General features: G+C 36.3%; 1 protein-coding gene across 1 annotated transcript in view; it reads right to left on the bottom strand.

Annotated features, from left to right (window-relative positions):
• LOC106137994 (inactive dipeptidyl peptidase 10) overlaps positions 1 to 17,578 on the bottom strand; it is a 126,320-nt gene that overhangs the window by 24,037 nt on the left and 84,705 nt on the right. The window contains exon 4 of the mRNA XM_060951145.1: positions 10,641 to 10,735. Coding sequence (XP_060807128.1) covers positions 10,641 to 10,735 — 95 coding nt within the window. The remainder of the gene's footprint in view (positions 1 to 10,640; positions 10,736 to 17,578) is intronic.

Raw genomic sequence — 17,578 nt, 5'->3', positions numbered from 1 at the left:
TGGGAGGAAGCAGGGGTATCTGCAGCAGCAACTTGTGAAAAAGAACGTTTTTGAGGAATTTTATTTGTTTAGGATAACTTTTATTTGTTTCTGCCTAATATGTTCGGGGCAGGATGGGTCAGTAGCAAGATGGGAATTCCCGCAGAATAAACATAATAAAGGAACATCTGAGGAGCATGAATCACCTGAGTGTTGGAATTGGCCACACCTATAGCAGCGTGGTTTGGAGCGGCACTGTTTGCTGATATGACCAAATTTACAGCAGTTCCTACATTGTATTGTGGGGAGGAGGTAGACTGATACAGGGAGAGAGGTATGGAAACAAAAAACTCTTTCCGGGAGGACATGTCCACGGAAAGTAAGGACAACAGTAGTGGTTGGGAACCAGGAAACGGAGGAGTCAGGTTTCTTTGATTTGGAGTTAAGACGTCTGGCCATTACTACCTGACCACAGTTGGGCGGAACAGAAATATTATTAATTAATTCCTCAAGAGTCCAGTCCGTAGGGATATCTCTAACAACTCCCATGCGAGAGATATTGAATCTCGGGACAGACGCAGTATATTTATTATTTGGGATTAAAGGATTTTCTAAAAATGAATTGGCAGAGTCCCTATCTGTAAATTCGATTGAAATTTTGTTCATGCCCATGAGCTTAAGTCCACCAGATTTGATACCAGTGACAGAATTTTGATGCAGAAATTGAGCAAATTTAAGCAGCTTAATAGATAGACCCGCAGAAGGATCGGGTTCCATCCTCGTAACATATACGATAAACGGAGCATCGTCTTCGTCGGTATACTTAATGATAGAGTCCGGTTCAAAACCCGGACGATGAAAAACAGATTGGATTGAGTCCGATGGGGGAGAAGTTTTTTTTGGTTCCGATTCTATTGCAGATTCGGCAGGTCGCTTAGAAGGGCGAGGCGTAGAGGATTTCTTCCTGGAAGAAGAACTCGTACCTCCCCAGTCTGGGGGGCCTTCTTCGTCACCCAACTCCATCACGGAGTGATGGAGTAGGTGCGAATTACAACTAAATAACTTACTTACCTTATTGTGTTCTGTATCCACAACCGAGTAAAGGATGAAATGGGAAGAGAACAAATAAGGCAAACAATAAATATCGCGATTTGACGAAAATACGTGTGTCAACCAACGAGATGACTGGCAGAATCAGCTATTTGGCTTAATGATAGAATTGAGATTCAAATAGTGACATGTTGCTAACCCATCGCCTAAAAAGAATCCCAAGTTTGTAAGCCTATCCCTTAGTCGCCTTTTACGACACCCATGGGAAAGAGATGGAGTGGTCCTATTCTTTTTTGTATTGGTGCCGGGAACCACACGGCACACATTTCTAAGATAAGTGGAAAGATATAGTCTCTGCCCACCCTTACGGGACTGAGACATGACTTTATGTATGTACTAGAGGCCGCCCGCGACTTCGTCCGCGTGGAATCAATCCCGCGGGAACTCCGGGATAAAATGCCTATATATGTTATTCTGGGTCTTCAGCTACCTACATACCAAATTTCATCGTAATCGGTTCAGTAGTTTTTGCGTGATCAAACAGCTGAACGTGGTCTTTCAGTCTTTTCAAGACTGTTGTTTCCTTTTACCCCGCAAGGGATATAGACGAGATGATATGAATGTACGTACATACATACAAATCATCTCGTCTATATCCATATGTTTATTAATGTACATATATGTATGTATATTTTTGAAGTCTAACATCTTATACGCTCAACAAATGTCGTTCAACTTATCCACTAATACTGTATGCCAACACAAGATGGATGGATGAAATTCTGTGGCATGTCTTTTCTCAATAACGTAATAAAGCTTTTTTTTATTACATTCCATTTGTCGACTTACGGAGTATTCTCAAACATTTCGATGTCGATTTGTCTTTCTCGACGTGAAGTATTGTACTCGAGACGAAATTAAATCGATTTCCATTCTTTACGAGGCCAACTTATAGGATCCTAACCGTATACAAATGATCGACTATTTATTTCATTTTTAGGCAGAACGATGCTGTGATTTAGAGTGTTTTCGATCGAGTTCAATTCAAAAAGTCAAGATTACATCTTGTCAGAAGGTTAACTACGCGTAGAAGTCTTCCCGTGGAAATTTTCAGTGTGTTTACAATGGATAATCAGTTATAAAGTAATTTTATTTGACACAGATAAGACTGATAAATAATTAACAATATTGTATATAACTAAAAATAATTAAAAACATTTAGGCGCTCTTGGTTCACGGCGCGCGTACCAAAACAAACTCCAAATTTAAAAATTGGCGCGAGCGTGCCTTACCACAGACAAACTCAAATATTTTTTCCAAACCAGTAACAAATTCTATGGGTGCTTCGTTCTTAAAATCTACCTACATATAAAAAGGGTGAACAATAAAAATTTTAAATATGAATACAAGAGCCTACTTATGTTTACAGATTAAAACCTAAGTGAGATTTTCTGTAAATTCTTTAAAATTTGATATTGGGGTTGCTAAGATTGCTTTTTGTTCGTTATAAAATGGTACGAAAAAGTTTGTCATATTTCTTTTAAATATAAATACATAGGTACTTAATCGATAAAACTGTTAATGTTTATGAATTCAATATATAGGTATAGATACTATTCCTACGGAGTCCTTCGTCCGCGAGTCTGACACGCACTTGGCCGTTCTTTTTTCTTAACACTTATTATGATCGAGACGGCGAACTCATTTTCATAATCAGGATTCCGTTGATCCCAATGCTACTCATTTAGACAAATAACACTAGAAAGCCGAGTCTAATCTCCACAAATTGCTCTGCACAATTCAAAAGCGACATTTTAACGCGTGAACCGCTTAATCTAGGCACATAACGCCGGTAATTCTCGTCCGCTACATAAATTTTACGATTTGCGGGTAGATTGAAATAAAAAAAATGTAATGGTTTGCTATTTTATTATCTGTAAAAACTTATATGGAAATGTTTCATACATATGTACATACATACATATGGTCACGTCTATATCCCTTGCGGGGTAGACAGAGCCAACAGTCTTGAAAAGACTGAATGGCCACGTTCAGCTATTTGGCTTAATGATAGAATTGAGATTCAAATAGTGACAGGTTGCTAGCCCATCGCCTAAAAGAAGAAACCCAAGTTTTTAAGCCTATCCCTTAGTCGCCTTTTACGACATCCATGGGAAAGAGATGGAGTGGTCCTATTCTTTTTTGTATTGGTGCCAGGAACCACACGGCACAAATGTTTCATTTTTATAGTATTTATTCTTATCAGATAGAAAATAAAATAATTGACAGTCACATTTTTGAAAACAAGTTATAATTTCGTTAAATTTCGAATATAAGTGCATACATTTTCTCACACAAGATGGCTTAAATAATTTCGTCGTTGCCCGCGTGTGACTTTTGGTCTAGTGGTCAGCGTGTTTGACCATAATGTTTGTATATCGGGTTCGATTCCCAACAAACATGTACACATTTTTTTGCTTTACAAAAAATCAAAATATGTACTTTTTTTTTACGGTGTTTCTGATGTCATTTATAACAACAGAAACACCGAACTCCGGTAGCCATAAAAAAAGTTTACTTGTTATAATTGCCTGCTAAATATTTAAATAAAATTCTCCTGTTAGCTGCAACATAATGAAGTCAGCCATTTTACGGCCATTCTTAATGTAGACAGATAGATAATTCATTTATTTGATTTACTACACACAATTTACTATGTAGGTACTTATGAAATAACAAATTAATAAGAGTGAGTTGCAGCTATACAAAAAGGTCATAACTCAACTAATATCATCAAAGTTTCGAACTACCCTCCATTCCAATAACATCACCATTAAATTCAGTGCTGCCATCTATTGAATTAGCTTTCTAATCACCCAGAACGACTGACAGGAACACGGAATCAGAATTGGCGGGCATTGCGTTAGACTCCCTAGGGTTTCTGTCAACGCGTATCGACATAATGACGTCACTAGTCTCGTCACGTACGCTGACCACTGTGGCTATGACAATTAGGTCATACAGCCATTCATTTAAATTAGTTAAAAGGAAATAGTTTACACTTACTTACGTATTAAAATAAATATTATTTGCCCGTAATCACATCTTTATCACTTACAGGGTTGATAGAGCCAACATTCTCCAAAAGACTGAAAGGAATAATCTTAGAATTAAGGTGACTTAATCATAGAAGTAAGGTACTTATAAAAATTGAGGTTTCAATTTTGTCGCTAGATGGCGTTGTAAATAAATTTTGACGCTTCTCATAGAGAGCGCTAAATTCACACAGGCGAAGCGGCGGCGGTATGCTTGTTGTTAATGAATTAAAGGTAATTCCCTCAAAGTACGAAGCTTCTTACGCTGTAAGTATGAATTAAAACTACTTACCAAGGCACCCGACAATCATTAATTAAGAATTTACATAATCGCGTGCTCAGACACTGAGCCCACAACAGGTGGTCGACCTTGCCAATTAACCCACCTGTTCGCTTAAGAGAACGTGTACATTTTGAGTAAATAAATATACAAAATAAGCCCTTTAAGATATCTAATCCCAACTTCACTACATAGTATAAAACAAAGTCGCTATTTTAGTCTGTTTGTCTGTATGCTTAAATCTTTAAAATTACGCAACGGATTTTGATGCGGTTTTTTGTAACATGTAGAGTGATTCAAGAGGAAGGTTTTTATGTATAATAACATTTATAATTTTGCACCCGTGCGAAGCCGGGGAGGGTCGCTAGTATTATTATTAATATTATAAATGCGAAAGTAAGTTTGTTTGTTTTCTTTTCACGCGTTATCTACACAACCAATCTTCTTGAAATTTCGCATATATATAGTTCAGAGTATGGAGAATAGGACATAGGGTACCTTTTTTTTTTTTTTTAAACTATCGTTCCCGTGGGATTTGCGAAAAACCTGTGCTCTCTTACATAGATGGCGCTAAATGCGCGGAGTGAATTTTGAATCAATCTTCTTGTATACCATAAAGGGCTTTTTCTGTAGACAAAGACGTGTTGTTTTAAAACAATAGTTAGATTGACTCTTCCACTACACTTGTAAAAGTACACACGCACATACATACAATCACGTCTATATCCCTTACGGAGGAGACAGGGCAAATAGTCTCGAACAGACTGAAAGGCCGCGTTCAGCTAAATGTCATTCAGATTCAAATAGTGAATGGTTGCTAGCCCATTGCCTAAGAGAAGAATTCCATATTTATAAGCCTAGCCCTTAGAAGCAGCTGGCACGCTTTTTTATTCATTTTTATTGGGACATTTCAACATCACTTAATATTTGTCATATCTTTTGGTTTCACAACATTGGTTGACGTCAAATAAATTACTCAAAACTAAGTTTACTGCCGCTTCCAAGGCGTCAGTGCAGAAGAAGCGGTAACAAACTGCACTGCTGCATTCTCTTCAAAAACGTCAACTTCACAATTATCCAAAATTATAACAGAAATGTGGAAGAGAGAATACATTGTATATATAATTAAGGTGATTTATACATAATTTTAATAACTACTTCTCAATCAGACCAGCATGCTGAGACTTACAAAAGTACAACAAATGTTTTAACTGGTGCCGTGTGGTTCCCGGCACCATTACAAAAAAGAATAGGACCACTCCATCTCTTTCCCACGGATGTCGTAAAAGGCGACTAAGGGATATGCTTATAAACTTGGGATTCCTCTTTTAGGCGATGGGCTAGCAACCTGTCACTATTTGAATCTCAATTCTATCACTAAGCCAAACAGCTGAGCGTGGCCTATCAGTCTTTTCAAGACTGGTGGCTCTGTCTACCCCGCTAGGGATATAGACGTGATCATATGTATGTATGTATGTTTTAACTGGCTTCATGCAAGTAGGTACATTTCAGTGATCAATAATCAAATATTTTTTTTAGTAAAACCGATCAAAGTAGACCTTTACCAAATTGACACTAACATATTCATACCACAGAGCAAGGACGTCGGAGCGGCCGCAAGTCGGAAAATCAGCTTGTAGGTCTCGACTTTGTGCATTCTCGATGTAGCGCAGAGAGTCCCAAACTTATTTTGTCTACTGTCCACTTTGAGAATAAATATTTTTTTAGCGCCCCCATTTTTTCACCTATTTAAAAACCACTATAACTTCAAATTAGTTTAATTAATTACACTGGTCAACACTGGTTTTGCCACACGAACTTTGATAGCTAATTTTGTTTTATCAGTCTACCCTCATTATTAAATCACAGCTGTGATATGTCTATTAGCCTCATATTTGTTGTGATACGGTAATACTCATAACTAGTACTACGGCAGTAAATTAACAAAAACGCTTACAAGTAAATCCTTATAAAAATATTTGTTGTTGAATTTGAACCCTTTTTTGTGATTTATTAACCCTGTGAATATGTCGAGAAAGTGTAATAATGATCCTAACTCTTTTTGTTATGTCTGCGGAGAACTAACATTCAAAAAACAACGACGAAATTTTACGAATCTTGTGTTGGAGTGTTATCAACAATGTTTTGGTTTTTCTGTCGCCCATCAAGACAAATCCTGGGCCCCTCATGTCTGTTGCTTCTACCACCATTGCATATCAAATTAGGATTAATAAAAAATTTTGTGAAGGCAATGGATCGCAATGGGAGTGGATTTTTGTATCTAAAAGAAAAATTCCCTAAAATAAGTGATGCAAAGATAAAAGAGGGTATTTTTGTTGGCCCTCAAATTAGGGAGTTAATAAAAGATTCAAGATTTGAAGAAAAATTAAGCGATTTAGAAACATCTGCATGGAAGGCTTTTAAAAATGTTGTTGCAAATTTTTTGGGTAACCACAAGAGTGACAGCTACAGAGAGTTGGTTAGCGAGCTATTATTGTCATATCAAGCATTGGGTTGCAACATGTCACTTAAGATCCATTTCTTAGACTCGCACCTGGATTTTTTTCCTGACAATTTAGGGGCTGTCAGCGACGAGCACGGTGAGAGGTTCCATCAGGACATTTCTAATATGGAAAAGCGGTACCAGGGCAAATGGAGCCCAAATATGTTAGCAGATTACTGCTGGACAATTAAAAGGGACCAACCAGAAGCTAAATATTCAAGAAAATCTTAGATTATTAAGTCATTTATAAAAAAAAATAACTTTTGATTTACGAGATCTGTGTTTTTCCTTAATATTTTAAATTACTCAATAGAATAAAATCCTTGTCTAGCAAATTTTTTTAAATGTTTATTTTTTCTTACAATCACCAATTAAAGTAAAAATTATCAAAAAAGTCCGTGTGGCACGACAAAGTTAAAATTTTGTTGACCAGTGTTATTGTGACCTATATATTCATATTAGTTGATGATCACAAGTTGTTGTTGTGAGTCGAGAGCTCTTGAAGTTGTTGGTTAAGAGGCCTCCTAGCTAAATAAAATAACAAATCACTCCCCCCCGCCTTTGCGCAACGCCCCCATTTTCTTTCTGGTCTCTTGCCGCCCCCCTTGAGACCTGCAGCGCCCACAAGGGGGCGTTATCGCCCACTTTGGGAAAGACTGATGTAGCGTATCACCGATGTGACATACCTTCGCTTTTATAATTTATTTTGTAACATAACATATCTATATCCCTTGCGGGGTAGACAGAGCCAACAGTCTTGAAAAGACTTATTAGGCCACGGACAGCTGTTTGGCTTAATAATATAATTGAGATCATCGCCTAAAAGAAGAATCCCAAGTTTACAAGCCTTCTTCTTTTAGGCGACAAGCTAGCAACCTGTCACTATTTGAATCTCAATTCTATTATTAGCCAAGCAGCTGAACGTGGCCTATCAGTCTTTTAATGACTGTTGGCTCTGTCTACCCCGCAAGGGATATAGATATGTTATGTTACAAAATCCAAAGTCCAAAGAAATCCATAGTCTCTACCTACCCCAATGGGAAACAGGCGTGATGGTATGTACGAATAAAATATGAATATAATGTACTTCAGTAAAGTTAAATAAAGCGCGTTATACTGCCCTGCAGCACCTAAAACGCAGTAATAGAAAAAACGCGGTTTCGAGAAAACCGCGAAATACTTTTTGATGCTTTATTTTATATTATTATTTTATATAATTTGATGAAATGTTTTTACTACAATGAATAACTGATATCAAAGATTGAACTGACATCAAAAATATATCTAACATTTTGTTTATTTCCAAAATATAAAAGTTTTTTTTTAAACAAGGCCTATTACGTGCTATTACTGCATCCAAAAATGTAAACATATGCAGATTAAAATGCGGCAAAAAAACCTAGCACTGCAAATATTTTGATTTGTTTGCAGCGTTGCAGACTAATTTGCAGCAAAACGTTTTCTTTACTGCATTTTAATTTGTATCTTGAATATGCGTGTAGTAATGAAATACAGAAGTCTACTTCTGTCCTCTTGGACATGGAAGTGTGGCGGATACATCATCAACAAGAGTTTAGCTCTTAAATTAAATTGAAATGAAACAAATTGTACATATAAAGTCTTTATTATAAAAACAAGTTAGTACAACGTGAAAAATAAAAAAAAATATATACTATTTGAGCAAAAGGGACTAATTTAAGTATTTTTAACTAAATTAATATACTCAGTATCATCATTATCAAAACTTATAAAGAAACATCAAAAACATAAATATAAAAAAAAATAACTAGTTAACAGAAAATTAACTTTTCATAAAAAAAGAGTTTTAAAGAATACACAATCTGCAGAGTGAATAATAACTTAATAATCATTATTCCTCAGATTGATTAGATTAATTTACTAATCATGGATAAAACACATTTTATTAACAATCCTCATCAAAAACAATTTCCTCTGGTTCATCTGTTTCCTCAGCTAACACAGGTAAACTTTTCCAAAATGCCAATCTGTTTTCTGGCATCAACGGTCCTAATATCTAACTCTTTTGCTGCATTTTAATTAGTAATTCATATAATATTTATAAATGCAGTAAAAATCCTTACCATACAAAAATGTATTACTGCATTTTAATATACATGCATTAATATTTATTTAGGTATACATCAAAGATTTTTTGAGGCAGAGACGATATTCACTGCGTTTAAGGTGGTGAAATCATGGAGCCGCGTATACGTAACTGCTCTTACTGTATGTTAGTTAGTTTTCAGTGTAATTTGAAATGCGATTTTGAGTTACTGCAATCTAAAAAATTGATTTTTTTATCTTAAAAATCCTTGTATTAAAAAATCTGTTAAATCACATTGCTCCTTATGACGTACGCTATAAAGTTCAGTATTAAACACAAAACTCTTAAAATGTCTATTACTGCGTTTTAGGTGCTGCAGGGCAGTATACCATTCATCATAGGTGACAAAAAAAAGGTCTTTTTCCTAAAACGCACAAGACATAATTTGTTATCCAAGACTAACACTCGTCTCTTTTCTTTTCATGTTTATCAGAAACTTTGCCGAAACAAAAAGTTGTTTGTTCAACTTCGCAAAGTCGGTCTTTTATTACGTTTATATTTCGGTAATGGCCGTGCTTTATAACGGGGGCACTTTTTTGTCCTAATGTTCTTTGGCATAAATTTTTTTGCATAAGTACGTCTAATTCATTTTAAGCATACGGGTAATTCACTTTTAGGTTAGGTTAGCTTAAGTTGTTGATAATGTTCTCTGTTCACATACATTTTTTTGCATAATAGGTCTAATTCATTTTAAGCATACGTATTTCACTATTAGGTAAGGTTAGCTTAAGTTAGATGCTTTAAATAGTTATTCGTAAACCATTATGCGAAAGAACTTTATGCTTAAAAATTATTATGTCATAATACGGTATGCTACATAACATTAACACATAAATTTTATGTGTTTATGTTTTATGCTAAACTAGCTACCCGCCCCGGCTTCGCACGAGTGCAAAATTATAAATGTAATTATACATAAAAACCTTCCTCTTGAATCACTCTACCTGTTACAAAAAACCGCATCAAAATCCGTTGCGTAATTTTATAGATTTAAGCATACAGACAAACAGACTAAAATTGCGACTTTGCTTTATACTATGTAGTGAAGATACAGAGCCTTCAGAACGAAATACATCATTGTATGTCGTGCCATGTCGTGCCATGTTATCGGCACATAGAATAGAATCTTTCCACTTATTTTTGGTTATAACATGAGCGATAAACTATGGCAATAAAGTTACCCAAGGATTAGGTCGTAAAGTACAGTAAAGTTTTTCGGGCCGCGGTATCAGACGATGAGTGGTCGAACGGTAAAGGCGTCCGGTTTATAAATGCTTAATACGCATATAAGAGGTACAGGTTCAAATCATAGGCCATGTATCTTTTTCTGACTTATGTACATTAGTTTGAGTGCTAGCCGCTTTTACGGTGGGAGAAACCACCGGGAGGAAACCTTCGCATTCAGGCTTTAACAAATCGTGGACGTTGCGACAAATATTCAGTTCAAGAGTTGACGAGCTTGCATGAAGAGAGTTACGAATGTGGATGAAGCGAAAGATGTGGATGTAGAACTGAAGATGTAATCTGCCTGACTCTCCAGGAAAAAGGTGTGATTTTAAGAAATTTTACTTTCTTTCTTGCTTTCTATCGATGTAATAAAGTACTTACGAATGTGGAGTTGTTCATTAGTATTCTGGTGGTCAAATTCTTCACATTGAACAGTGTGAGGCCGCCCCAGCGGTCTCTGAAGACTAGCTCTTCGTCTGAAACAAACAAATAGAAAATGTAAATTTAAGGTTTTATTCTGCTACTAGCTGTGCCCGCAACTTCGTCCGCGTGGAATAGTTATTTTGGGCATCATTGAAGCCCTGAAAGATGAATAACTATCCCCGATTTATTTTCACATTTTCCATTATTTTTTCGCTCCTAAATATTGCAGCGTGATGTTATATAGCCTAAAGCCTTCCTCGATAAATGGTCTATAAATGCGAAAATAATTTTTCAAATCGAACCAGTAGTTCCTGAGATTAGCGCGTTCAAACAAACAAACAAACTCTTCAGCTTTATAATATTAATATAGATGTGAAAACACTATCACTGCCATATCTGCAAGTGTAAATATTTTAATGTGCCGAGTGGTTCCAGACACCAATAAAAAAAAACTCCAGACTGCTACAGTTTCAAAAAGACGTTCAGCTGTTTGGTTTGATGATAGATTTGATTCAAATAGTAACAGGTTGCCAGCCCATCGCCTAAAAGAAGAATCCAAAGTTAATAATTGACGGCCTCTGTGGCGCAGCGGTAGTACGCTTGTCTGTGACACCGGAGGTCCCGGGTTAGAATCCCGGCCATGATGATTCTGATTGTCTTGTGTCTTGGATGTTTATCTATATAAGTATGTATTAAAAAATATAGTATCGTTGAGTAAGTATCTCGTAACACAAGTTTCGAACTTACTTCGAGTATCTGTGTAATTTGTCCCGTATATATTTATTTAATAAGTCTAACCCTTAGTCGCTTCTACGACATCCATCAGAAAGATGGAGTGGTCCTATTCTTTTTTCGATTGGCGCCGCAAACCACACGACACTTTCTATTGGTGCCGGTAACCACACGGCACCTTACAGTTTTTGAGCATTTTTAATATGTTTTTTAGGTTTGAATGTTTTTAGGTCTGACTAATGTCAGAAACATATGTATCTAAGTGTAATTCTAAAATTAAAAGTTTCTAATAAAATTAAAATTTATAGCTTTTGCGAGATAAAAGTATAAAATAAAAAGAATAACTAATGCCAAATGTGTTCAACTACCATACATACATACATAATTCCAACAACATGTCACACGTCAAGTCCTGACAAAGCCTGAAACTTCGAGCTTCGCAAGCCGGCGAGCTTTCAAAGTTCCATGTGGGAGTTTTACAATACCTCGGGAGTTTTTAATACATACATACATTGCCGTGTGGTTCCCGGCACCAATGAAAATAAAGAATAGGACCACTCCACCACTATTGTGTATGTACATACATATCATCACGTCTATATCCCTTGCGGGGTAGACAGAGCCACGAGTCTTGAAAAGACTGACAGGCCACGTTCAGCTTTTTGGCATGATGATAGAATTGAGATTCAAATAGTGACAGGTTGCTAGCCCATCGCTTTAAAGAAGAATTCCAAGTTTATAAGCCTATCCCTTCGTCGCCTTTTACGATATCCATGGGAAAAAGATGGAATGGTCCTATTCTTTATTTTCATTGGTGCCGGGAACCACACGGCACGGCAGTTTTTATTTACTGACATAAATTTAGGGCTACTATCTGATACGCAGATATATTTTATACTAGGATATGACTACGACTCCGCTCTAATACCGTGTGGTTGCCGAGACTCTATTTTATATGAATTTATTAATTTTGAGCTTTTTAATCTGTGATACTAGAGGAAGTATAGTTGCAAAGTTAGTTTTCCTACAGAAGATAGAATGAAAAAAGAGTAGAAAAATAATCATTTTAAAATTACTATATTCTTGAACATGAAATAAAAATTTTTGACATTAAAAATTATATTTGACATTCTTTTCCTAACTAACAATACCATGGCAACCGTTGCTATGGCGTACAAGAAGATTTCCTACAGACAACTGACTTTATTTTAAGTCAGAATTATAAGTAAGTAAAGTCTAAAATTTAAAGTATCAAATTCATTTTGTCAATTTCATTAATTGTATGGACACACAAACACGAACCTAACACTCTTTTTTACAATGGCGATGTAAAATTCCACGCATTTAGTTCCCAGTAATAGCACAGCAACGGATAGATTGACTTCCGGCTCGAGCGAGCTACTTCCGGGTCCGGATCCGGAACCGACGCCATATTGCGCGGCAATAGAACCTTTGTAGGGTTGGGGTGTGATCGGTAATTGATTGTCGATAAATTAATGTTACGGCTGATTGAAAGTGAAGTTTTAAATTAGTTATGTTTTTACATAGTGCTGTTCGGATCACGTCTACATCCCTTACGGGGTAGACAGAGCTAACAGTCTTGAAAAGGCTGATAGGCCACGTTCAGCTGTTTGGCTTAATGATAGAATTGAGATTCAAATAGTGACACGTTGCTCGTCCATCGATTAAAAGAAGAATCCGATTTTTATACGCTTATCCCTTGATTGACTTTTACTATCTGCACGGGAAGATATACAGCTGGCAAACACTATGTTTTTCTTCACTTCTCCTTCGACATATTCACACTTATACCATAAATGCGATTGTAGGGTTATTTACATACATATGGTCACGTCTATATCCCTTGCGGGGTAGACTGAGCCAACAGTCTTGAAAAAACTGAATGGCCACGTTCAGCTATTTAGCTTAATGATAGAATTGAGATTCAAATAGTGACAGCTTGCTAACCCATCGCCTAAAAAAGAATCCCTTAGTCGCCTTTTTCGACATCCATGGGAAAAAGATGGAGTGGTCCTTTTCTTTTTTGTATTGGTACCGGGAACCACACGGCCCGGTAGATTTATTTGTTTGTGTGTGACATCATCACGGATTATCTACTGAAATAATCTTCTTGAAATATTACGTTTATATATATATTTAAGAGTCTGGAGAAAGACCTAGGGTACCTTTCGTCCCGGTAAAAACTATAGCTCCCGTGGGATTAGCGAAAAACTTGTATTCTTTTGTTGGTGGCGCTAAATTCGGCGCTTTTTGTAAATGGCGCTTATTTCGTTGTGTCTTGTAGGTGGCGCTAAATTCGGCGCTTTTGTAAATGGCGCTTATTTCGTTGTGTTTTGTAGGTGGCGCTAAAATTGTCGCTTTTTGTAAATGGCGCTAAAATCACGCGGGCGAAGCTGCGGGCATTAAGTAGTTATATTAAAAACACTCGCACCAACAGCCAATTACTTATTCCTGACAGATTTCTTTGCCATTACTCCTAATTGTACTTAATTTAACTAGACCGGGGCACGGCCATTTTGTGCTAATGGCTTATGATTTTTGCTTGTTCATTTGTCAACGTTATATCTATAGTGCCGTGTGGTTCCCGGCACCAATAAATAAAAGAATAGAACCACTCCATCTCTTTCCCATGGATGTCGTAAAAGGCGACTAAGGGATAGGCTTACAAACTTGGGATTCTTTTTTAGGCGATGGGCTAACAACCTGTCACTATTTGAATATTAATTCTATCATTAAATTATTATTACGATTACGATATACGACGACGAGCCTTATTAAGAATTAGACGTGACCATATGTATGTATGTTATATCTATTTTATTTTCGTTGTATACTCGCTATAATAGCTTAAGAAAGTCTGTAATTACTGTGCCTTGGGATTCTCGACACTTTCGAATAGTGCGAGTGTTTATTGATGTCGTCAAAGGCGACATAGGCGTTTGGGTTCGAAAAATTTTAGACATTTATTGTACAATATTATTTTTTCCTAAAAAAGAGTTTTCTATTTCATTATTTTTCTACAATTTAGTTCTCCTTCTTACTTATTTAGTGTATATGGTATATTCCTGAATTTCCTAGTGTATATTCCCACATATATATTTTATTTTATCTTTATTTTAATTTGATTTGACTTAATATTCGTATTGATATAATTAGTTATACATTCATTCATGTTTTTTAATGTAGACAATATGCATTCGTCCACGATTTAGATTTAAGAGATCTATATTTGTAAATTGACGTCCGATGAAAATGCTGCAGTGTAGTTTGTTCCGCCGCTTCTTCTACACATGCGCTTTGGAAGCGGTAGTAGTTATAGATTTAAGTTATGTGACGTCATTAAGTGATACCTTGTATCCAATTTTGAAAATAAATTATTATCCGTATTTGTCGTCTTTAAGCCGTCACGTATGATTTAAACATTTGATTTGAAAGTTAAACAAACATGTTCTGATGAGATCTTCAAGAAATCTATTCTATTCTATGTACCTACCATCAACAGAAAAAAACCTTATATCTATTCTTACGCGAAACAGCTCATACTTTGTAACAATAATAAGAACGACTCTCCACTTTAACACAAGTTAATTAAAGCCTTACCTTTTTCTAAGCTTCTAAAGCTGGTAATTGCAGCGTTCTAATTAACTTCTTTACCTCTAGTAGTCCCAGTGGCAATTAGCTTGAGTATATTATACCATCTGTGCCCGCGACTTCGTCCGCGTGGTATAGTTATTTTGGGCATCATTGAAGCCCTCAAGAATGAATAATATTCCCCTTTTTTTGTTTTCATATTCTCCATTATTTCTTCGCTCTTTATAGTTGCAGTGTGATGTTACTTAGCTTAAAGCCTTCCTCGATAAATAGTCTATTCAACACAAAAAGAATTTTTCAATTTGAACCAGTAGATTCCGAGATTAGCACGTTAAAACAAACAAACAAACTCTTCAGCTTTATAATATAAGTATAGATAGGTGGTTTTTTTACCTATTAAATAACACACTATACTTATTTATAATATATACACTAGCTTCAACTCGCGGTTTCGTTTGCGCGAATTTAGCGCCAACTACAAAATAATACAGGTTTTACGCTAATCCCGCGGATACTATAGTTTTTACCGGGACGATAGGTGCACTACATATGTCCTATTCCAGACTCTTTTATTATATAATACCTACGTTACATTTCAAAATATAAACTAAGTCGAATCTGCGGGTAATGAAAGCTAGTAAAACCGAACATCTGAACGTGTAAAGCAATAAAATTGTATGTCTATAGGCTTTTCACGTAGGTACGCGGAGTCGCGGCCGAATGCGAGTTAATCATATTAATGGCAGATCCCACATTAATAAAATACAAAAGAGGATTTTCAAAAGAATTCAACAACATCTGTTTAATTCGTTACAGCTCAAGTTATTTATGTAATTAGCCTTATAAAGGACAGGGTTTTAATTTAAACCCCGCCCGGGTCATTATTTTAGCCGGTCCCTTTGACCCGGGTATAAATTACCTGGGCAAACCTTGGGGGAACTGTCTTCCATCCATTTATATAGTCACGTCTATATCCCTTTACGGGGTAGACAGAGCCAACTGTCTTGATAAGACTGATAGGCCACGTTCAGCTGTTTGGCTTGATGATTAGAATTGAGATTCAAATAGTGACAGGTTGCTGGCCCATCGCCTAAAAGAAGAATCCCAAGTTTATAAGCCTATCCCTTAGTCGCCTTTTACGACATCCGTAGGAAAGAGATGGAGTGGTCCTATTCTTTTTTTTATTGGTGCCGGGAACTCCACGGGAACTGTCTCGTATGAACAAAATGGTCTGTTAGTTAAATTTTTATTAATATAAAGTTATATTATTATATATTATATTAGAACTCTCTTCCCCGCAAGTGATAAGGATGTGATTATGTGTATGTATGTATACTTAATACATACATAAAATCACGCCTCTTTCCCGGAGGGGTAGGCAGAGACTTCTTTCCACTATAATTATACTTAATATATACTTAATATATTATATTTATACTTAATATTTTCCACAATTCTTTACTTTCATATATAAGTAGGTACTAATATTGGCTCAATATACGAAATGTTACGATGAAAATCCAGCTCTGAATAGTGAAAGCGTCATTCATCAGCCTTCAGAACGCGCATCACTGCATATGCATGCATGCGACGTAAATCAACCGAAATCCTCTTTATGGAGAGAAATATACCGTGAAATGTGCCGTGTGGTTCCCGGCACCAATATACAAAAAAGAAAAGGACCACTCCATCTATTCCCATGGATATCGTAAAAGGCGACTAAGGGATGGGCTTACAAAACTTGGGATTAATTTTTTGGGCGATGGGTTAGCAACCTGTCACTATTTGAATCTCAATTCTGTCATTAAGCTAAATAGCTGAACTGTTGGCTCTGTCTACCCGGCAAGGGATATAGACGTGACCATATGTATGTATGGATAGAAATATGCGTTGGTATGCTATGTAGATAATAGAATTAATAGTTATAGTGTTGCCTATCGACTGTCCACTATCTATAGGTAAGTTTAAATTAATGTGAGCGACAGCAGATTACGCTCTTGGCAACAAAGCGGTAGGCGATGGCACGGTGTGGTTTTAGTGGGTTTAAAGAAGAATCCCAAGTTCATTGTCCTTACAAGCCAAAAGTACCCGAAACCGCCGAGCTTGTATGAAGAGAGTAATGAATGTGGATGAAGCGAAGGAAGTATGCAGAGATCGTGGCAAGTGGAAAGAGGTAGTCTCTGCCTACCCCTCCGGAAAAGAGGGGTGATTTTATGTATGTATGTAGAAGCAGTTGGCACGCACTATATTTATTCTTGATATTCAAATTTTTTTTTACTCTTTACTAGCTGTGCCCGCGTCTTCGTCTGCGTTGAATTGTTATTTTGGGCGTCATTGAAGTCGTCAATGATGAATAGTATTGAAGCTGAATATCGAATGTACAATATTCGTATCATATTCATTCATATTTTTAATGCAGGCAATGTGAATACGTCCACGATTAAGATATCTATATTTGTAAATTGACCTCCGATAAAAAATGCTGCAGTGTAGTTTGTTCCGCTTCTTCTACACATGCGCTTTGGAAGCGGCAGTAGATATAATAAGGTTTA

Source organism: Amyelois transitella, chromosome 24 (assembly GCF_032362555.1).
Source record: "Amyelois transitella isolate CPQ chromosome 24, ilAmyTran1.1, whole genome shotgun sequence".
Classification (NCBI taxonomy): Eukaryota; Metazoa; Arthropoda; class Insecta; order Lepidoptera; family Pyralidae; genus Amyelois; species Amyelois transitella.
This window is presented reverse-complemented; position numbering and strand designations above follow the sequence as displayed.